Source organism: Thunnus maccoyii, chromosome 21 (assembly GCF_910596095.1).
Source record: "Thunnus maccoyii chromosome 21, fThuMac1.1, whole genome shotgun sequence".
NCBI lineage: Eukaryota > Metazoa > Chordata > Actinopteri > Scombriformes > Scombridae > Thunnus > Thunnus maccoyii.
This window is the reverse complement of record NC_056553.1, coordinates 7826321-7851043: the sequence shown is the minus strand read 5'-3', so window position 1 is coordinate 7851043 and position 24723 is coordinate 7826321. Positions and strand designations below refer to the sequence as shown.

The 24723-nt window shown below is 38.2% G+C and overlaps 1 protein-coding gene across 5 annotated transcripts in view; it reads left to right on the top strand.

Annotated features, from left to right (window-relative positions):
• LOC121888069 (RNA-binding Raly-like protein) overlaps positions 1 to 24723 on the top strand; it is a 70191-nt gene that overhangs the window by 27731 nt on the left and 17737 nt on the right. For all 5 annotated transcript variants that reach the window (XR_006093126.1, XR_006093125.1, XR_006093127.1 and 2 more), the window contains exons 2-3: positions 22448 to 22523; positions 23666 to 23713. Coding sequence is in view for 2 of the 5 variants with exons in the window: in XM_042399340.1 (XP_042255274.1) it covers positions 22448 to 22523; positions 23666 to 23713 (124 nt within the window). In the remaining 3 variants the exon portion in view is untranslated. The remainder of the gene's footprint in view (positions 1 to 22447; positions 22524 to 23665; positions 23714 to 24723) is intronic.

Genomic DNA, 24723 nt, shown 5'->3' with positions numbered 1-24723 from the left:
GACCCGTACATAATGACCATGTATAAGGGGAAGCGTCGCAATCATCGATGTAAGTTTGCACAGCATCATTAGAGCTTCATGTCATCATACACCGAGGACATTTTCTTTATGCTGATGTCGCTCTGTTGTTTGCAGAAGGTAGAAGTTGCAGATGTTAAGCCGTTATACATGCATGCAAAGACGCATCCGGATCGCCTTAAATCGGACGCAGGCCTATTTAAGTTGAATAATTTGCATGAAATGTGGTTTTACGCAGACACAGTTTCAGGGGTGACAAAGTTAAAGGCAAAACCAAATCCTGCCTGCCGGGCTGGCTGCAGCTTTTATCTTGTCTTTTTTAAAAAAAAAATGTAATCTTTGCACTGGTCACCTTACCTGACCAGTAGGAAGCCCAGAAACCTGCTGGTTGATCATTTTTGCATCAAGATATCAGTTTGAAAAGCCATCCTTGCACCTGCTCCGTTAAAATATATTCATTCTGTTGACTTTAGCATACATTACAATGAAATGTGTTGACTTATCAAGGCTATGTGTTAGCTATTAATAATGAATTTCAGGTACACTTCACATTCAGGCATGATGTATTACTTACTTACGTTTAAATTCTAGTTTCATATGACATTTGTCCTGCTGGTGCTTTATACACACACACACACACACACACACACACACACACACACACACACACACACACACACACACACACACACACACAAACAGCAGGTTTCCTCTACAGTGAACACAGTATGATCACAGATTACTTCACTTATGTGGTGGCGAGATAAGTAAAAGGTTTGTGCTGTCTAAACTCAGTTTCTGTTCTAAATTGAGCACCACTAGTGATGTAACAGTAACAGCTGAATGGAGTAGTTGATCAATTGATTAGTTGACAGATGATTGATTGAAGTCTTGTTATCTTTCAAGCAATAATGTTAACCATTACCTAGTTCAAGCTTCTTTATTGTGATTATTTGCTGCTTTTCTCAATCTTATTTGATAGTAAACTGAATATATTTGGGTTATGGACCATGAGTGAGACAAAACAATTGATTTGAAGACGTTACTTTGGTATTCAGGTCATTTTGACTGTAAAAAATTGTGATTCATTTTATAGACCAAGTGATGTAATGATTGATTCACCAAGCAAATAATAAGCAGATTAATTGATAATGACCGTAATTCAGTTGCAGGACTATAACAGTATATATTGACGGTATCCAAATGAATGCAAACCTGTTTATTGCATGTTCAGCTAATTAAAGCTAGAGCTGCAATGATTAATCGATTAGTTGCCAACTGATTAAATTAAAATTGCCAACTATTTTGATAATCGATCAATCGTTTTGAGTAATTTTTTAAGAAAAAAAAAAGTCCAAATTCTCTGATTCCAGTTCCTCAAATGTGACTATTTTCTGGTATCTTCAGTCTTCTATGACAGTAAACTGATTATCTTTTGGTTGTGGACAGACAAAACAAGACATCTGAAGATGTCACCTTGGGCTTTGGGAAACAATGATCCGAATTTTTCACCATTTTCTGACATTTTATAGAGCACAACTAATCGATTGATCGACAAGATAATCAACAAATTAATCGATAAAGAAAATAATCATTATTTGCAGCCCTAATTAAAGGGCAGATACACTAAATATGCCACTGAGCAATACTGCTTAACTGTTTCCTGCTTTCCTCAAATAAAAAAAAGTCAGAAAAATGCAAAGATAATAGCTCTCTTAACAATTCAAGTGTGTAAACACATTGCTAATTACCAGTTAGCTAATGTGCTGTTGGCTCAGTACATTTCACACTCAGATACCATGACTTCCCTCCCTGTTTGTTTACAGGTTTTGAAGTACTGATTTGTGGTAGATATGCTGTGTTTAGAAAAGACAACTTGATTATTTTCTTTCCTCAACAGAAATGCAACGATATGTTGTGCACTGCATAGGCTACAAATAGACTGCACTGCATAACTTTCTGGATGTACATCTTGTTTAAAAACAAGGTGGGAGGGAACCCAAATTTGGACACAGAGCACAGAACAGTCAGTGTCAAGAGATGACAAGAGCAGGCAAAAAAATCCAGGAGCTCTCGAGCACAAGAGCGAGGGAGATGGTGGAAAAGCCAAGGAATCTGTGCCAGTAGGCTGAAAATGGTGGAGTAGTTGAGCTTGTTTAAGAGGTTGTTCTGAACTTTATCTGTCAGCTATTAGGTCAGAAAGGCTGCAAGAGACTGCCAGTGGTTACAGGTCCAAGCCCCTGTGTTTAAGAAACAGTAGTAGTAGTAGTGTAGCGCTATGTTTGAGTTTGATTTATGTGGACAGCAGACAGTAAATCTGTTGATGTCGATGTGTTTATTACAAACTCTCAGGTTTTATTATAGACTGATATACTGATCACTTTAAGCACCTTGGACAGCTCCTGCTCGTGCACAGCAACTTCATCGGGTCTCGGCAGGAATGGAAACTCCTACAATTGCAGATCCCTAGGCTTGTTGGGTGCAAGCACAAGCATTTTAAGTACTGGAGGAGTGATGATTATTTTTGTTGTGGGACAGTTCTGCCATCAGTTAGTGTAGGGTTGGGAAATACTTCTTCCAGCAGCATATAAAGATATACAGACACAGTAGTGCAGATTCAGCAACGTTAGAACGATGGATGAGTGAGCGACACACAACTGTAAAGAGGTTTGTGTAGGTGTAACGTTTGGAAAGAGTTAGTTTGAGACTATGGTGATTTATTATTTATTTCCTGGTACCAAAAGCTCAGTTCTGTAATGGTGCTGCATAGATGTGGTACAAATGTTAAGGCTTTTATAAATAGTAATTGTGTATTATATAAAAGTTAATAAATTAGCAAGGAAGGCTGTTATATTGATACAAATGTGCTGTGTAAAACTCATCCCTGTTCAGTAACTAATGAGGATCTTTTTGCTTTGCTCTTTATCAAAAGGTGAATATGCACCTTGTTCCCATGTGCACATCTTTATGGCGTTATTGTGATTCATTTAATTAGGAAAAGAGAACCTCTCTGCCTCTTTCTTGTGAGTCTGAGCATTTGAGTATTTGAGTTGAAGGCAGTGTGCGAAATACGGGGGATCCCAGGGGGTCTCAGACTCCCTAATTTACAGCTGGGACCCTTTGAAAATCACAAATCAAAAATTCACCTGATTTTTTTCTATTCATCCACACAACAAGGTTTATTTTTACGTAACTTTTGAAATCTTTTATCATTTTTAAAATAATACCTTAAAGATATATTGTAACCACAGCATTTATGGCATTTAAATGCAATTAGAGTGTAATTTACAGGGCGTCCACTGTGGTTTGCTGTCGCACAACACAAATTACCATTTAAAAGGCTGCTAAAGTTGTAAGCTACTACACAATCGCTTTTTGTTATTCGCGCCAGTGTTACGTTGGCTCACAATGTCAAAGAAGAAACAAACCGTTCTATTAGAAAATTTTGGTGTCACCGCCAAAAAGTTAAGAAACGGAACGGAAAATGAAGATGGCCGTGAACAAGCAGCTAATGAAGATCATGCTAGTGCCTCAGCTGCTAGCTTGGATATGATACCGATGCCGCTCCCACAGTAGGGCCCACCCAAGCCAGAGAGCAGCACCAATGGGGAAGATGCTATGGCAGATGCGGTTGACGGTGTCCGTTACTGTAGTGACCTGCTCGGGTTGGACACAAAAACAAATGGAAGAATGGAAGATGTGCAATGCCTGACTTGTCAAAGGTGGAAAGCTAGGTTGTTTTGTCTGCAGGGAAGCTAAAAGTTTGCTGCCTCTGAGAAGTAATCAGGAGTACACCTGGCAGAACAATCTATAAATGGAGATGTTTGTACACCAGATGCTAGGCGGCAATGAAAAAAAATACAAGCACAAAATAGCAAAGTTTTGCTCATGAAAGAGCTGTGGAAATTGCCAGCAAGGCAACAAAACGCCCTGCCCAATCAAGTTGTGGATATGCAACCCAGCTCAATTAAAAAGACTGCTATCGCATTCAGAACGGCATACACCATTGTAAAGGAAAGAAAGTCATTCAGAAAGCTCATGCCCCTTATCAAGATGCAGGAGCTAAATGGCACTGATGTTGGCAACGTTGACAAATCTGACAAAGCTTGTACAGAGATAAATGAGCACATTGCTCACGAAATGTGGCACAAATTTGTTGACAACATTAAAAAGATTGAGCCTCTGTTAAGCTAAACTGACGCGCCAGATGGTTTGTTACACAGAACCATCTGAGAAGTCGTCCATGGAAACTGTTTGGAAAAAGGCAGGCACTTTCAAAAAATATTTTGCATGTGATTGGATGAACCATCTGTCTATCACCGTCTTACCTTGCGAGACAGCTGGACTCGTGAGAGCACAAGATCATGCAAGAATCCTCATAGGTCACTAGCGCATAACTTGAAGCCTGACAAGGTGGATTCTCGTGTGATCTTGTGAATCCGGCTGCATCACAAGGTAACCGTTAAGCATCACAGTAGATGAAAGCATTGTTCACAGCCATACCTATATGATCATTTATGTACGCTGTGATGTAACAGGTGAGGTTGATGTTGATAATGTGTTCCTTGACATGGTGGAACTGAAAGAAGGCCCCGACGCCAGCTTAATCTACAGTGCTTTTCAAGTCTTCATAGGGCAGGATTTGGCGACTTCTTGAGGAGAAATCTTATCAGAATCAACAGTAAAATCCACTGGACTGATAACCAGACTCCAAAAGGACTTCCCCGGTGTTCAGTCTGTACACTGCCATGCACACCGGCTTGAGCTTGCAGTGAAAGATTCGCTCAAAGAAGTAGTTGGCTGCAATAACTTTGAATTTTTCATCCCAAAGCTGTACTCAGTCTATCATCTGTCAACAAGGAATGGAAGATTACTGCAGGAATCTTCTTGCACTGGTGTTCACTTTAAAATAGCCAGCAAGGACATGTCTTGCAGTGATGTTGAGAAACAGAAATACGAAGGCCTGTGGAAGCACCTGACGAACTCGGGGTTTGTAGAAGATTTGGCCTTGATGAAAGATGTCCTTCGTGAGTTAAAGAGCTTGTCTCTTAAACTTAAAAAGGCACATTAATTAATATGTTTGATGTCTGTGCTGCTTCTTTCTGCATATTTAAAAAGTCCAATAAATGTGAACTAATTCATATACTAAATAAAAGTCTTTTATTTATCTTGAGGAAAAAAAATTAAAAAGTCCTTAAACAATCCTTATATCAGAACAAATTAACGAATAGACCAATAAAAACCACAACCGTGCATGTTCTTGTATAGTTAGATCGATAGTGGCTGATGTATACCTATATTCTGTTATGGAAGTACCGCCCATGGCACCAGGACCCCCCAGTTGTCACAGGGTATTTCGCACACTGAAGGCCATAAATATTTAAGATTTTGCAGCTCAGGAGTCTTTGGAGATCAAATGGGGTTCCAGCCCTCTGCATCACCGGGATTTGTTTTCTGCGCATGTGAGTGTACCTTATATGTTCTTCTGTGTACAGTATGTGACTGCTGTGTGTTTTCACATCATCAGGCTGGGGAGACTGTGAGGCTCGAGACGTGCTAATCAAAATGAATCATCCAAGAAACCTCCTTTAGACAATCACTCTTTAGATTTTTCTCTGCAGATTTTGTTCCAAATGTCTGGGTTTAAGTAGTTCTTGTTTCAGTTGCAATTTCTGTCTTGATAGAAGGGCTGCAGCGCATGACAAATAAATGTGTCTTTCTGTGCTGCAGATGTTAGTTTGTGGCTGTATGTGTGTGCTGTGCTGCTTATTGTGTGGAACGAGGGAGGGATGGAGGGGGAATGAGGGGGCCACAAGAGGCAGGCTGCTAGATCTTCTGTCAGATGTCCTCCATGTATGTGAAGCCATGTGTCAAGGGCAGTTGTGTTTGTGTGTATGTTTGTGTGTGTGCGTCTAAGAGTGTTTTTTTCTGCCTTGCAGACTACACTTCTTTTCAGCTTAGCTCCATTTTGCCCAAAATTTCAGTTTGCATGTCCATGGGAAGGAATACAAATCATGCATAACACAATCCTTGGTGGAGCTGTTAGTCGGCTGCTCTACTTCTCTTGAATAAATCACAAGCAATTACAGAATATAATCTGTTCCAGATACTTTAGTTACCACCTAAGATGCAGTTGCTAAAATTAAAAAATTCACAAGCTATGCCTCCGCACTTTTTTGACAGTGTCAAGCATCGACATCCCACTCCACTGTGTACTGGAAGTGTGATTTTATCTGTCAGAAAGGACCTAATGAGTTTCCTATATCGATGATGAAATAATGTGACAGAGCTGTCACAAGATGTCGCTCCCCCAGAGTCCTCGTCTCTCCCACCAGCAGCTCCACTCGCGTTTAGGGGAGCAAAGGCTGTTTGGACTGTTGCCAGGGGAATCGCCAATCAGTGTGACATAAAGACAAGCGTTCAGTGACACACACACTGACATCTGCACACGTACGAGCGCTGATGCACTGAGACAACACTCACAAGTACATGACACCTTATTATCAACATTCCTGTGAGCAACAAGGTTTAGGGAGGAGAAATGTTGCAAAATGGCAGATTCTTTTTTTTTTTTTTTGTTCTTATCATGAAGAAGCAGAATATTTAGAGCAACAGGCTTTGGTGAAAGGCATGTATTAATATTGGATCTAATGTGCACAGTTGACAGATGCGACCGCAGCAGTGTACCAGTCTGCAGAATGGTGAAATTAATGTCTGTCAAGTGTCACGGCAAGCACACTGAAATAATTAGAGAACTCGTAACATATTGCTCTCTTTCTCTCTCTCTCGCTCCTCCTATCACAGCGCTTGTCTCTCACATTCACACTCACACACCTATGCAGGGAACATGGGTTTTGAATGGCAAGTACAAGATTACATCAGATTTTCATGCATATAGGGCAGCAATATGCCTGTCAAATTTCTCTCAATCAGTAATTCTCTTTATTTCCTGGTTAAAATGAAATATAAATGTCTTAGTGAGAATCATAAAGCAGCATGATGTAAGAACAACTCAAAGATTTCTGTTGTAGGTTCCATACCAAAGAGCCAATAAGGGCCTAATTTTAGCAGTGAGGAAAGTCGTTGGCTATAACCTGATTATCAACGGTTGTCATGATTGTTTCTTAGCACAGAGTATCAGAGGAAAACACTTGTTCTAAATGCATATGTGTTTGCGACCAACTGCTTGGTGTTTGTTTTCCGCTGAATGCCTCGCTCCCCACCGTTAAGCTCAGCGGCAGTTCCCTCGCCGGGTCATGTTCATCCGTCCAACCGCCCGAATCGTCCGCTTTTTGAAGTGCATCATTGTTGACTCATGTGAGACAGCTCACTGGCTTTTACAGGTCACACAGAGGGATGTGATCTCAAACGGATGCCATGCTTTTATCTGTTCTGCCGGTGCCTGAAGGGGCTGAGGATTATGTGCTGATCCCCTTGGACTTTGGTCCATGCATCCGCAGAGAGGCACTGAGGCAAGGCAGCAGACTGAAAGTCACACTTCAGTGTTTACAGAGGGAGCAATGCTCCAGTTTTGTAATGGGATGTTCACTGAGATGTTGTAGTCATGTATAATAAAATGGGTGCTTAGTGAACTCTGGTCTGTATTATAGAGTGGCAGGATGGGAGAGTGGCTGTGATTTTTTGAGGCACTGATCATCGTTTTATAGCCAGGGGAGAAGATGAATTTGGGAAATTCCTACAGCACAGAAATAGAGCTGAAATGATTAGTCGATTAATTGGTGAATCATCAGAAAATGAATCTGCCACAATTTCAAAAATGCAGTGGTTGGAGCCTCTAAAATTGCTGCTTTTGTAGTTTTCTAATATATTAAACTTTAAGTTTTGGACAGTTAATCGGACAAAACAAGCAATTTAAACACGTCAACTTGGGCTTTGGGACATAAAACTATTGATCCTATATACAGAAGTGCAGTTAAATCTACAAAGTAAAAAAAAATTCTAAGGTTTCTTACTTTTTAGTTCTGAAACAGTTAGTTAATTAATAATAAATTAGCTTATCAATAGTTAATAATAATAATAATAATAATAGTTAATCAATGAGTTGAGAGAAAACTTCCCAACAACAGTTCTGATAATTAATTATCAGCTTCTCCAACGTGAGGATTTGCTGCTTTTCACTGTTTTAGATTCATGCAAATTAAACATCTTTGGGTTTTGGACTTTTGTTTCGACAAACAAATATTTTGATGATGTCACCTTGGGGTCTGGGAACATGTGATTTTTCACATTTTTCACATTATATTTATATTTTATTGATGGTTTTATAGGTTAAACATTTAGATAAATTAATCAAAGTAATCAAACATGAAAGTAATACTTGCAGTGTGGCGTTTCTAGTTATTACATTCTATTTTTGTGGGACCAAAACCAGTTGCGTATTCTCTGCATTTAGTGAAGCAAACCTGGAGATCAAATCTTTGAAATATTTGTGTATAATCATGTCACAAAGTTATGATTCTTTCAATAAAAGATGCAACCTTGGTCACGGATGCCATGCGGATGCCAGGACACATTCTTGTTGTCTTAAAGAAAGGAGAAAGGATTTCTGGATGAAGCTTGTGTCACCTTGAAAGTTGTGAAAGTGCAGGTTTTTCTGTGATTTCTGGAATGCTGAGTGTGAATCATGATGAAACCAAGAAATAATGTAATTTTTCCTTTGACTGTGCTTCTGATAACATAGTAGAGTATGGGTAAGGGATATGCAAATTTTCTATGACAATATATGTATTTTTATATCGTAAAATGCATATATACTGTATATTGATATACAATTGTGGAAAATGAATTTAGAAACTGTCAATGGATAAAATAACCAGACATTAATGTCTGTTTTTTTGGCAAATCCATCAAATTAAATATTTATGCCAAAAAATGACATGTAGGTCGACCAATTTGGAGCATCTCATGGTTCATATCACCCAACCTTAAGTTAGAGTCAGTGACATGAAATAACCCATATAATGAATTTTAAAAGTGGTTCCTAATGTGATGCAGAGAAATACGATGTGTAAATCAAAATTTTGAATTCAATCAGAGAAATGTAGAGAGCCACATCACCTCACCTTGAACTTTGATGCATGGCTCTCCTGAACAGCCCCGTTTGATGTTTCATCTTCAAAGGTTCCTAGAACAGCACCTTTGATATGCAGATAGTCCCCTCCCGTCTCCTTGCCACTCTTTTTCCCTGTAATTAAACAACAGCCGTCCACGGCGTTTCCCTGCTGAGACTCTCCTCTTGTGGAGAAGTGTCAGTAAACAAGCTGTTTTTCTGCAGGTGCTGAAAATGTCCTAGCGCTTGATAAAGGAAAAGGTAAATGGTTATTTCAGTGTGAAGGGACCAAAGCATCTGTGACCTTGATTGAGGGCTTAGCAGGCACAGAAAAAGTAAGAACAAGGCTAACGTCTGAAAGTGAAGCGAATGAAATGTGAGGTCTGATTCAGTATGGAGCAGAAGCTTTTTTTTTTCTTTTTCTTTTTTTGAAAATCAAAACCTGTCCAGCACAGTAAGGATCCACTGTGAATGGCATTTTTGACTGTAATTCACACTGAGATTTTGAGGAAGTCTGTCAATTAAGTTTTATGATGCCCAAACCAGTCAAGCACTTGCCTGCAGGTCATGATACAAGATGGCCGCGATAGCTTGAGCATCTCTGACAGGTCCCATGTGGCATTCATGTGGTGTCAGAATAATTGGAAAAATGATGTTTCCAACTGGGAAATACAACACATCTTTGTAGCATCCATGTTGTTTCCACATTACAACGCAAAAGCTCATGAACATACCGAAGTCGGAAGAATTACTTCCCAACTCGGGAAATGGGACCATCTGAGTAGCATGTGAATGCAGCATCAGTCTGCTTCCCTAATTTGGGCCTGTTCTAATTATTTTCATCAACTCATCTACATCTACTTCGAAGTATAAAAGTTTGATTTTTCTCCTCACTATAGATCAAGCCGAGGTTTACCTATAAACAATCTGCCAGTCATCGAAAGGGCTCACCGCTCTCCCACCTTCAACTCCAGCTCTAGGTCTGCTCATAGACCCATCCTGGTCAAGTTCTCACATCTCCAAGACAAAGTGAGGATTTTATGTCTGGCCTAGGAAAGAAGGGAGCTCACCTACATGGGTGCTCGAGTCCATATTTATTCTGACTGCAGTGGTAGTTTGATCAAGAAAAGTTTGATGCTGTCAAAAAGAATCTCCATGCCGCTGATATCAGACACTCTCTGCTGGATCCTTGTACGCTGAGAGTGATAGTGGAGGGAAAACCGTTCTGCTGTTCCGAGGAAGCTCAACTCTTTTTCCATGACCTCTCCTTCTCTTACCCATGACAGTATTGTGAGCAGAGCATCCTGCAAGTTGCCAACCTCTTAATTTCTTTTGTTTGACTGATATATTTTAGTTATTTTCTCCTGGATCACGTCACGTAACTGGAACATTGACTTCATTATTTCAGTAACTTCAGTTTACTTCTCTCTGTTCTGTTTGCAAACAATGACTTTATTGCAAACTTTATTTTGGTTAGCCTATTAAGGGATAATGCCATAATACGACGCCAGTGGCATCAGCTCCAATCAAGACTCTTGTAATGATGCAATGTCGTCAACTAAATCTGCTAACGGTTTAAAGGTTATTCATCTTTATATTAGGAACCTGGTTTCAAAAATCGATCTCCTCAGAACCAGGGTTACTCTTTACAAATCCAATATTATCACTATATCTGAAACATGGATACATAGTAAAATCACTGATGATAAAATTAAAATTGATCATTTTGTTCTGTATAGAGCTGATAGCGCTTCTAGAGGAGTTGGGGTGGCCACATATATTGCTGCAAATCTTGTTTCTGAGTGTGTCACTCCTAATGAAGAGCCACTTAATTTTGAGTGTCTTTTCAATAACATTGTTCTTCATGATAACAAATTTAACTATTGGCAACATTTATAGGCCTCCCTCTGCTCCAACTCACTCTACAAAATATATTTTGTCAACTATTAATTCTCTCGAGAGGCATAATAAAATGATTATCTTGGGTGACTTCAATAGCAACTGGTTTGATTGTTCCTCCTCCAATGATGGAAATGTATTTGGTAGTGTGAACCTCCTTCGGTTAATTAATGAACCTACAAGAGTGGATTATCAATTTTCATCTCTTTTGGATTGGATAGTTGTCACTAGTCCTGAAAGGATAATTAAATCTGGTGTTATGTCAGATTGTTTAAGCGGTCACTCTGTTATATTTTGTGTGTGGAAAATTAAGATTCCAAGTTCTCCTCCTAAATATATTAGACTGAGACAATGCAAGAATATTAATGTAGATTGTTTTATTCAAGACCTAACTTCTATTAACTGGAACAGATTGGATAGATTTCACTTAATTCCTTTTGTTGATTATGAATGGAAGTCTCTTTCTGAAGTTACTAACATAATTGATGAACATGCTCCCATGAAAACAATTAGAGTTTAAGGAGGACATATACCCTGGATCAGCTCACATCTTATCAGCCTTTTCAAACAAAGGGATAAAACCTGGGCCAAATATTGCTCGTCTAAAGATTATGCTGATTGGGAAACCTCCAGATACTTTAGGAATTTATGTAAGACCAAAACAAGGAATGCAAAATCCAACTACTATAAAGATAGCTTTTCTCAGGATTTTCAAAACCCTAGACAGTTTTGGAATCCATTGAATCATATTCTCAATAAAATTAACAAAAGCTGCATAAACCAGATATGAATTAATAATGAAATTATTTCTGATCCTTCACTTATTTCCAAAGCTTTTAATCAGCATTTTTTTGTCTATTTGTGGTTCCCAACACTTAAATTCCTATGATACGGCTGGTTCCTCAAACTTTATTACTATTAATGGTTCATTTTCCTTTAGAAAAATCTTGCCAACTGATGTTTTTCATGATTTATATGAGTTAAAAGAAAGCGGTAGCGCTGGTCCAGACGGCTTGGAAGCCAAATTTGTTAAACTTGCTGCTCATGTATTAATGTATCCCCTTGCAGATTTATTTAACTTATCTACTTGTTCAATTCCCTCCGTATGGAAATGTGCCAGAGTTACCCCTCTTCTCAAAGGTGGAAACCCATCCAGTGTGAATAACTATCAACCAATTTCTATTATTTGCACTATTGCACTATTTTTTTTTGAAAATCAAAACCTGTCCAACACAGTAAGGATCCACCATGAATGGCATTTTTGACTGTAATTCACACTGCGATTTTGAGGAAGTCTGTCAATTAAGTTTTATGATGCCCAAACCAGCCAGGGCCTTGCCTGCAGGCAGTGATACAAGATGGCTGCGATAGCTTGAGAATCTCTGACAGGTCCCATATGGCATTCGTGTGGTGTCAGAATAATTGGAAAAATGATGTTTCCAACTGGGAAAATTCACGTGAATGTCCCCTCAAGTTGGAACAATGACTCAGAAAGTAGGCGAAAATTTTGGTACGTGACTTGCCAAAAGTTGACGTCATATACGCAGAAACATGGCAGATGAAAGTAAATGTTTGGTTGATTGCAAAAAACTTCTTACAAGTTCATGTATTCCATATCAATTTTTTGCTCACATGTAATTTGTAATATGGTATTAGGATGTAACCACTGGTCGCTGTCCACATAGAGTGACCTAGATTAGTTAGAAAAGTTATGTAATAGCATTAACCCTGATAACAAGTCAGGTAAAGCAACACTTTAGTGGTTTTAGGGAATGTACTGGTTCAGTAACAAGTCTGAGACAAAATACAACACATCTTTGTTGCATCCATGTTGTTTCCACATTACGATGCAAAAGCTCATGACACACAAGTCGGAAGAATTACTTCCCAATTGATAAAATCTTTGAGAAAGTTATTTTTACTCAATTATCAGAGTACATCAGTCTGTCTCCATCCCTCAGGATTTAGACCTAACTTTTCCACCACCACGTTTCTTCAAAAAATTCACTAATGACGTGTTCTCCTCCTTTGATAAAGGCCAACTCACAGGTGCGCTTTTTATCGATCTTTCCAAGGCTTTTGATATGGTTGATCACTATTTCCTCTTTGATAAGCTCTATTCTATTGGTTTAACTCAAAATGCTTGCTTCTGCTGCCTGTCTTCATAATAGATAACAGTATGTTGTCTGTCAGGGTTCTTAGTCTGGCTATTTAATTGTTGAAAAGGCTGTTCCACAAGGTTCCACACTGGGACCGCTTCTTTTTTTTATTTTTATTAATGACTTATCTCATATAGGCTCAAATTGTTTTGCTCATCTTTATGCTGATGACACTATTATTAACACTTCTAACTCTGACATACTACAAATCCAGAATTCTTCATAGATTGATTTTAACTCGGTCCAAGACTGGTTTCATTACAACAAACTTGTATAACATAAGAAGTCCTGCAGCATATTGTCTGGTACGCAACACAGTTATTCATATCCCTTTGCTTTGCATATTAATCTTGATGATGGGTCATCCTTTGAGAAGGTTGATCCGTTCAAATATGTTGGACTTTGGATTGACCCTGAACTCTCCTTTAAGCCCCACATTGATTTTATCATATAAAGAACATATGGTTGTCTGAGTTCACTTTATCACTCAGTTAATTGTTTTTAATTTCAAGACAGATGATAGTACTTATTATTGATTATGCTGACATTGTCTATCAGAACACCTCTGACACTTGTCTTGGACCCCTTAATGTTGCATATAATTCTCTATGTAGATTTGTTTTGAGGTGCCCATATAGATCTCACCATTGTTTCATGAAAGAATCACTTAATTAGTTGCAGCCTAAATCTAGAAAGAAATTTCACTGGGTTCAATTCAACTTCAAATGTGTTTACTTCAATTGTCCTTCCTATTTGAAACGCTTTTGGTTCTATCAGACATATGCAATATCCTTTTTTTTTTTTTTGTCCCCAGAATTTTCAAGGAAGTTGGACGCAGGTCATTCAAAGCTCCATCTGACTGGAATAATCTTCCTCTTTTTCTGAGATCTATTACCTCTTTATTTTCTCATCTTAAAACAATGTTTATGCTTTCAATTTGTGTGTATTTACAATAAACTGAAAACGAACTGCATCAATTGCTCTTTATGCTGATGTAATTGATTTATTATCTGGGTCATTGTATCCAATTTTTCTTGTGCAACAGCTGAGGGCTCGGGGTGTGGGTGGGAGAAGGCGAGTAAGCTGTCTGTATCAGTGTATTTGCAGTTTATGTTTGTTATATAATACTGTTTATTGTTTGTATTTGTTTTATAATTTTATATTTGTGTCTATAAGGCCCCCTTGAAAATGAGATGTTACATCTCAAGGGGCTATCCTTTCAATAAATTCAATTTAATGATGTACAATGTTGGTATTAGATGTCGCAATTCCTTCATTTCAGTCCTTCTGCTTTCCCTGTAGACCGGTCCAGCCTCACAATTCAGTGTGGAGTTCATGTCAAAGACAACCAAGTAGAAGCTTGTGCGAAAATTAATTTCCCACAACCCTACCCGTCCCTTCTGCACGTCCATCACCTGCTGATTCAGCTCCTTCACTCTGTTCTTGTCTCTTTCCTTACGTGTCTCCCGCTGTGGAACAATTTGCATTATTACTTTGTTCAATTAATTAAGACATTGGGGAGATTGGCGCCAGAGTTTCTCGTTCCATGAGGAGATGATCGGCAGATCCCTCTGCGTTGCTCTTTCTCCCACCCTCTCTCTCATTCTTCCTGTTTCTCCCTCTCTGCCTTTAATGTTTACCTCATCAAATAGACAGTTGGTGTTTTCGAAGAGAGGAGAATGAAATAAAAGAACACGCAAGTGAAAAAGTGACAAATGTAGAGCCATCAGCTCTGGTCTGTAGGGAATTTTCTTCTGTTTTTGGAAAAGAAAACACATTTCTCATTCTTTGAAGGTCTTTCACTGATATGTCTGAAAGGGAGTTTATTGCAGTCACTCACCTGGTCGGTGTGCTGTACATCTGCGATATAACTCAAAAGGGAACGCCAAAGCTTTTTAGGTAATCAGGAAGACAAAAGACGCTTTGCACCTTGATGGTGACAAGGTTTTTTAGTGGTTGGCAAGACTGTCCCATAAATATCACAGGTTTGATCATATGACAGAGCTGGATGACTTAGCTTTTGTGATAAATTGTAATAAATCTATAACAGTTGCTGTTTTGTCATCAAATCCACACTACAACCAACAGTTGCAAAATGGGGGGGGGCCACTGCCTGCGGAGGTATTTTTCCCTACTGTTAATTCCTGTTTTAATTTTTTATTTTTTTTTTTGCAATATCATCAGTGTTCCTCAACAGAGAAACGAGGGGGCTTTGGATATTGTAATATACGTTTATGTCATGGCCATCAGTTTTATGCAGTTATTTCATCTTCATTTCTGAGAAATCAGGTTTTTCCCATCAATTTGATGTGGCTCTAAATACCACAATACCAATGAGTGGAAACACAAATCTCAAACTGTTTTTATGCTTGACTGAGGTGGAAAACTTGATGTATCATTAAAATCAAAATGTGGTAAAGTGTAATCGAAACAGATGAATAAATGGTGAATAAATCTTGACGTACATGAAGTGTGACTTAAACGTCCACTAAACCTTCCATTCCACTGAGACAAAAAATAGCAGCAAACAAAAACATCAGATCTGTGTGGAGTGAGAAATTGTAATGCTCGAATTAATACATGAAACAAACAGAACTGTCATATTTCCATCATGTTCTCTACATTACTTTTTACTATAGTTACCATAGTTTTTTACAATAGTTGAAGAATTGCTCAGGATTTCCTCAGAATCCAAAAGTGAATTCATTTAAGCTGCAACTATATTTTCTAAAATATTTATGATTAACTTCCACTCATCGTTAACATCACATGTAACACACTTTTAAGGTCAGTGATTGGATGCTTTCCCTGGAAATACACCTTGGGAGTTGTAGTAATGTAGTACTTTTGATTTTTTTCAAAGAGTCAGGCATTTTTTAACATAGTACATCGGGGAGAGTTCCTTTTTCAATTCAAGTCTGGGAAGAGCTTCAGTTGCCAGCCACCTAACATTGTCTATGCAGAAAATGAAAAAGACTTTACTTCCAGATCCCTGAACACCCAAAATACTCTCGCACTTAGCAATTTTATTATATATTGATAGCCTCTGAAAATGTTCCAGTGGATAAAAAGCACCATTTGGTATCCCTATTGTTTCATTATTTAAGGTATTCTTTCAAAAATGAACTAGTTCTACTACAACAGCTAATAAAAAGCGATTTTTAATTATTTTTTTTTAGGAGCATTGTGTCCTTTAAATCCCTACTTGCTTTTTTCAGTCTCTGTATTAGGAACCAGACATACAGTATTAAAGGGGATAACTGACACATCAATTGTTGTTTTTTCAGTTGTAGCTGTGCTGCACCACAGCAGGTGTCCAAACAGGTCATTTGCAGCAGCAAAAATGTACAAAAAAGCAGCTGTGTTTTGATTGTGAGGTTAATGTAGAGGGAATTAGACATGGAGGAAAGGTAGTTTGACATGCAAATTACTGCTTTTGTTGTTTTTTGGCCATATTGTTGATGTTATTTAAAACAAGGGCATCAGTCACTTTAAATGGATTTTGGTCTAAAACGGTATTGAGCATGTAATGCTTGACATATGTTAAAACAATATTTTTTATCACGACATTTAAAGAGAAGCCTGTGCAAAATGAGTTATTGAAAGCTGAGTGATTGTATTGTCATTATTCCAATAGGCTGGTGAGCACAGCATCTTGCAGAAGGAATATATTTTCAGGAATCTACCCTTCTGTCCATCTTCCAACTCTCTGCCCACACTAATACAAAGAGGTTCTTTGGCTGACCGAGACACAATCTCTCTGTCTCTCCCTCTTTCTGACCTTGTGGTGACCCCTGCTACCCGTGCCTGTTAGCTTTCCTCTGAAGCCTCAGGGTATTAGCTGGTTTCCCCTCCTCTGTGTGAGATAGGAAAAAAAACAAAAAATAGTAGACCATCTCTTTCAGGAAGACACAGAGAGAGCGAGAGAGATGGAGATGAGAAATGAAAGATTGCGGTCTGATTTGCTGTGGCTTCAGCAGGACCAGCGGGTTTTGTGTCTGCTCCAGTAGTTCATTCATATTCTTTCTAGGAATATGACGGTGTCTTCCTGTTCCCCCTATTCCCCTCTCCTTATGTTTTTGGGTCTTGTTGATTTTCACTGGAGCACTTTCTCATCCCAGCGATTCCCCTGCAATATGTTGCCATATGGCACAGTTTATAGCCTTGATTTATTCAAAGCCTCGACTTCCATTGCTCTGGTGTTATTCATCCCTTGCTAATGAAAGGAGGGGAAGAATAAGGCTTGCAAAGCTTTCGTTGGCGGCACAGGTGTCAAATAAAAGGGCCCCACAGGTCACCTTGTGAGTGCATGTGCGAGGGAAGCGGAGGTGATAGAGGGAGAGAAAGTGAGTGGAATGGAGATAGAGAAAGAGACGTTGAGGGATAGGGCGAGACCGAGGGCAGAGCAGGAAGCATGAGCAAGAGTAGTCTGCGGGAGACAGAGATGTAAGGCAACAAATGAGACCAATAAAACACATGGGCAGGTTCCTCCAGGGAGTCACGGATCCTTGTTTTCTTGACAGAGTAACACAGGTCTGTCTTCAGTGATTACTTATGATCTGTGCCTCTGTCTTTCCAATGCAGTTTACCTCCAGAACCATCCCCTTCAATGATTCCTCAGCCAGTAACAGTGTTACCTTAAATATTTATTCATGCCTGGGTTGTTGTATGTTTCTGTATCTATAGACAGACAGACACCCGCCGTCTCAGAAAATAAGAGTCAAGCTCAAACATATCTATAAATAATTTCAGGGCTGCAAAATTCAAATTGCATCATATGTATGTTCACACAGCTGCAAGGGCGAGCCGTTTTTGTTCTAGTCGCTAGCCAGCTGTAGCAATGCAACAGACCCTTAACAACCCCTTTGTAAGTTGTTCAGCACCACGGGGAGCTCCAGCCGCTTCCCTCTCTGACCAAACTGCAGATTGAGCAAGCAGACAAACCAATGGCAAACAGAATAGCTGACACACGCTGAATAAACCAAACAGTTCTGGTCCCCGACTCAGGGTACAACATATTCATACCAAATTCAGTCCTCAGTGCTGCACAGATACAGTGTTCTGCTCAAAGCTGCATTGAGGATCCTTATTAGGGTGGCTTGTAATTATAATAGTAAGCCCCTAAGCCCCTTTTCATATATGTAGATGAACCAAGCTGAGACTTTGTGCGAAAACAAGGCAGTGAGTTTTGATGGTGGTTTGCAAAAACAGATTTTGCATCAAAGCTGCTGATGGCTAATATGCCTTTGATTTAAAACAACTTTTAGAAACCAAATGTTATAAGTAATCAGTATTCTGTATTTTTTTTGTCAGGGTAGAAAACATTTGATCATGCTGAAACAAATAACAGAAAATTAATTGCACAACAATCTTGATGGATTAAACAGTAAAGTAATTTCACAAACGTTTGCTCATTTCAGCTTCTAAGATATAAAGTGTCGCTTTTCTCAGTTTGATATGATTGTAAATTAAATATCTTTGGATGTTTCATTAATGGTCTGACAAAACGAGCAATTTAAAGGTGGAATCTTGCAAACAAGGATACTGTGTTGGCATTTCACATTGTTTTCTGACATTATATAGACTAAATGATTAATCAGTTTGAAAAAGTAATTGACCAATTAAATTACAACTGAAAATATTAATGGGGTTTTACAGAAGGTTTTATATCAGAGGCAGTTAACCTTCCTTTGGATCATTAAATATAATATCAATAAAAGAAGAAGTGCTATTTACTCAGTAAATGCCATATACTGTGCCATATACATGTGTGTACAGAGTAGGTTTTGCCTGAATGTAAACAATAGAGTAGACATACAACAGCTAGTTATTGATTAGTCAATTGACAGAAATACAATTGGCATACTGACACACTAAAACCCAATGATATGTGCACACTTTAAAGTCTGGACCTCATGCTTCCTTGGGAAAATACCAAACACTGAAAAGACTAATATGCCTTGCTTATATGCAGTATTATTCAATCATGATCATTTTAAAATTACTTTTTTTACAGCACTAGTATCTAGGTATAGAGCTAAAAGAATTAGTGGATTAATCAATGAGTCTGTCTTAAGAAAGTTAATAGGCGATAGGCAACTACTTTGATTTGATTCATTGTTATACAATAAAGTTCTTTACTCTAGTTCCAGCTTCTGAATTGTGAGAATTTCTTTATTTTCTTTTTGTTATGTGATTGTAAACTGGAAAAAAGTTAATTATCATAATAGGCTCAAGGAAAATTGGGCATTTTTCACTTTTTTCTTACATTTTTTTTAAACCAAACGATTAATAATTGTTTCTTTCTGCCCTGCAGTGTAGAAAGTGTTTGGCTGAACAGAGTACTGTATATCAAGTCAAGTCAATTTTATTTATATAGCGCCAAATCACAACAGAACTGATCTCAGGGCACTTTTCACACAGAGCAGGGACCCAACATTCCCCCATGAGCAAACACTTGGCGACAGCAGCAAGGGAAAAACTCCCTTTTAATGTGAACCATATACTGTAGTAACTCTGTCAAAAAAAAGAAGATCTGAGGTCTGGGATATTTTGATTGCTTGAGTTTTTGGATACCAGTTATACTTAGTTGGACAGTTGAGTTCTAATTAAATGTTTGATCTTCACGTGTCTCTAAGTAAACCATCAGATTAATGAGCGAAATCATAATTATCTCCTAAATCAGCATCACGGTCAATCCCAACGTGCTCCGTCAAGTATGCTCACACACTCACTGACTCATTTGGCCATGCAGCTCTGCGTTAAAAAGTCTGTGTTCTAGCATGTCTAAGTAGGTAGTATACAAACAGACCAGGGTTTAATCCTATTTCTCATGAGAGCAGCCACTGGGAGAAGGAGGCAAGGGTTTGCCAGCAGCTTATTTTCACCCCAGTGCAATTCCACTCCCGGGGATTGGGGCGCTTCTACTTGTTTGGTGTTGGGGTGGGGAGGGCGGGCGCATAAATAATTTAAGCAAATGTGTATTGCTGGAAGGGACAAAATGATAGCGAGAAGATGGCTGCGTGCAAAAAAAAACAACAATTTGTCAAAAAGTGCTTTTAAAGTGATCCACTACCTATGAAGCACTTAGACTTTTACCCGGAGTGACTTCCCCACGTCGAGTTTGGGCTGAGTGTCTCAAGGGCACCTTGTTGATTGATTGATGGCCTTTCTGACTAGCTTGGTTGCAAATGGGTTGTGTGACATCAAAGACAATATAAAAAGCAGATGATGGAATTCTGGTCAGTCTATGCAGAGATTATTTGTTTTTTCTCGCTTTTTGCCTCAAGTGATCCATTTTCTTCCGCCTCCTCTGTGTCGTTTATTCATCTTCTTTTATTTGTACTTCTCGTAACTGACCTCAGATAAGGATTTAATACTGAAGAAGGTGTTATTCTCATGCAGTTTGTTACTTTCGGGAATATAGCTTCATGTCTGCTATAACCATTAAGTTTATGGACTGATTTTCCTCCGCTTTTGAGTGTTTCACTTTGAGTCGGGGTGCTTATTTTGACCCACTGGCTCCTCTCCCAGAAGCCACTCAGTCTCTGCACAAAAATACGAGGACCTTGCAACACCCTTGGCATTGTACAGATAGCAATTTGAAAATTCTGCATCACTGACTGGCTTGGTCACAAAGCTGTACACCTGATGGTAACATTTTTTTTTTTTTAACACAAAGAACGAAGGACCATAAATCAAAGCTCCTCTTACATAGAGCTTTTGTTGGAGGAGGTTTTGCTTTATATGCTTATTCTTTTTCATTGTTTTTACGTTTTCAAGGATTCTCTCCTGCCTTGCAACAAGAATTTCATTGTTGTAATCTTTCCAGTGCACGGTAGCAACGTCTCCAGTCTTGCCATAGAAAATTGGCTCCCGCATTGCACCTTAACATTAGTGAATGTGTCCTAAAGTGCTGCAGCTTTGTGTGTTGCTTATTTAAATGAAAAGCCCAGTTTTTACAATGAAAATGACACAGAGCCTCTGGAGATTTTGAATTGATATTTTACTTTCTTTATCATGAAGTAGTACATTCATTCTCCCGTGTGTTCAGGCACTGAGGCATCGCTCTGTGTTGCGGTTTTCGAAGAAAGGAACGTAATGCGTATTGACTGAAATCCTATTCATGAATTGATATTTTAGTACAGTAGTTAAATCTAAAACACTTTACTTAAACCTCTATTTAGCATTTATAGTATATAAACACTTAACATGTTGTAATGGAGTTGTTAGCAGATATGAAGACATTTTAATTGTTTATTAATGTATGTACATGACAACACTACCTCTGTAACTGGTGTATAAACAGTTAATGAATGAGTGATAATATAGTATCATATAGCTGTATTATATTTAATGATATATGATTACTGACATGAACAGATCCTTACAAGGTGTTATTAAACATTAATTGATTGTTTATAGATGTGTCCCAAACTTATGAAAATATGTTGAACTTGATGATTCATTCTTGACCTTGGAAAAACAATTCTTAAGGTCCACTTACTGTGCATGTCTTGCAGGGCTTTTAGCCACATCTCTTGGTTTTCATCAGCCTATGCAGTTTATAAAATAATTATTATAAATATGAAATATTAAGACATTTTGTATTATTACAACTATTTAATTTTCTATTCATATGATTACAACTGTAGTATGTTGTCCTTCATTATCTGTTTATACAGTTACTTTACATGAGGAGTTATAATTTTTGACAAATACATTGAACACTTAAAAATGTCCTTATATCTGCCAACAACTACATTATAATGCCTCATAGTTTGTTATAATCATCCATTAAGTGTGTATATATTGTCATAAATGCTAAATAGGGGAAGTAAAATGAAGTGTTATCAACAAATCTTTATGTACATGTATGCACAATTTTAGAGCTAGAATGACTGTTTAGTCTATCTACAGAAAAGTAACAGAAAATCGGCAACTAATTTGATAACTGATTAATCACTTCAATAATTTTGAGGCAAAAATGTCAAGCATTTTCTGGTTTCAGATTCTCTTGTGTGAGGATTTCTCTGTTTTACATCACTGTAAATTGAATATCTTAAGGTTTTAGACTGTTGGTCAGACGAAACACTGTGACGACAGCACCTTTTGATGGACATTTTCCACTGTTTTCTGACATGTTGTAGACAAAAACAATTGATCAATTGGCTGAGAAAATAATCTCCGGATTAATTGATAATAAGAATAATCGTTAGTTGTAGTCCTATATGATATATAAACGCTATTTGCTGAGGTTGAAAATGACTGACAAGTGATTTGTCTGTGTGTGTTTTTTCAGACATAAACATGGCAGGTGAGCCCAAGCCATACAGGCCTAAAGCAGGCTCCAAACGGCCGCTCTCAGCTGTTTACAGGTAAGATTTCTCCTTCTGTCCTTTTTACAACATGCTCTTCCTTCACATGCAAAGGTGCAGCTCTCGTGATACCCATTAATAATCTCCCACGTCCCGTTGCTTCATCTGATGTAAATGTGACGTAACATTTAGAATACGAGGATTCCTATTATGGTTTTTTTTTCCGTTCTCCTTCTTTTGAACCTTGAATTTCTAATTAAGTTTTTAATACACTCCACATAGCCCAGCCTTGACTGGAGTTGGTTTGGCACGGGCCCGTAAAGCTCAAAGGGGATGCTGTTGTATAAGCTTCATTAAGCATGACCCTGATTTTCTGTCCTGTACACATCTCCTGGTCACAAACAGATCAAAGCCGTGCTTGTTTACTGGAGTCTAATGTGACACAGGGGCAGACTTGCTTTTGTATTCACCGGGATACTTTTCTGTGATAGTTTGACTTTGGCAAAGTTTATATTCCCACTAATTTACTCTATTTTGAATTGTTAGTTTGTTGCATTACACGTCTTATTTTACTAATTTATCAGTTTGTGCATTGTGTTATTATAAACCCTCATTTGCATTTTATAGCTGCAGCTGAAAACAGCCAGGATGTAATATGGTAATTATGGAGCAGGAACAGGAGAGGCAAAAACCAACACTACACCACTCTAAATTGAAATAATAATACATTAATCCTAATTAAAATTCCTGTAAGAATAGCAGCATTTCAAAACAGCTCCTTCTACGCCCCTCTCTTTTTATTTTATTTTTCTCTTTGAATTCTATATTAGTTACCATCCTGAGCCTCTACTTAACATTGATTTTCTTCTCCAGGTTCTAAGAAAAGATTTTTCTTTCGTTCTCTTACTGTACTTCCCCTCTGCAAATGTTTTTTTTTTTTCTTTGTTGATCTGTGGTCTTTGCATGCCAGTGTGGCTTAGGCTTACTGCTTAACCTGCGGTGTGCTTTAAGCATAAACTAGAGCGTGTCGGTTCAAGTCCAAACAGCTTGAGTTTGATCTGCTTACTTGATTTTGACAGATCCAAAATGGATCCAGATCCTTTTAATACAACCCATTGCTTTATTTTTTTTTATCTGTTTCTCTCTGTCTGTCTCTGCCCTCCTGTCCCTTCTATCTCTGTCTCTGTCTTTCGCTCTCATAGTGGTTATGAATTTGATTACGAGTACTACAGGGATGATTTCTACAGCAGGTATGTATCATTCACACTATGTTATAAACATTTCAGATATAACTAGGACACAATCGACTGTTACTGCGTCCTGCCCCGCCTGTACTGTCGCTACACCTGTCAAGCTTTCCATTCTCCCACGGCACACGTATGCAGTTTACAATGATAACAGTGGCAGATTTACAGCTCAAAATTTACGTAGTAATATTTTAAACAATGGGATCTTTATTTCAAACTGTTGTAGACAAAAGCAGCCTTCTCATATCTAGTCAGCAAGTGTGAATTTTTCCAGCCGAAATGACAATTGTCACTCAAATACTTAAACAGCGGTAGCCGGCTAGCTAATTAAGCTAATGTTAGCTCCATTACAGGTTTTTTGTTTGTTTTTTTTTAGGCTTTTTGATTACCATTGGTTGCCAGCTGACTTTTTAATGTTTCCACCTGACCTTTTACAAAACCCAATCTTGTAAAAGGTGTCTTAACTATTAACTTTATAGCTACATAAACACTATCATGCTAAAAAACAGAGGCTAAAACTGCATGTCCCATGCAAAATATCATCCTCACCAGTTGATGGTCCATGTAGAAGACATAGAAACAGCATTGTTCTATTAGGTAAACCTAGTTAGACCCAGTATAGAGAGCCAAAGTCATCACGTAATGTCGGGGCTAGTATGTATTCCACTAGCTTCCATAACTTAATGCAATCTCTCATTCAGCGTTCCTTTTATCTGTCTTTCCTGGCGTTCCTGGGGTTTACTTTCCATATTCAAAGACAACTCAGCATCCACTACTGCACTTGCTACCAGAAGTTGAAATCGTGCTGATTTTAACAAAGTTAAACAAAGATAAAGATTGCTTTGTGAGCACAGAAAAAACTACAGTCCCCATGAAAAGACTACAAGTGCAGCGCACACTACTTACATCATTGTAACTTGGGTTATGTCCATATCCATAAGTAGGTAGAAGACAGCAGAGATTAGCTACAACTAGAAAGGCTGAAAAAACTATCAAATTTCTAGTTGTAACCT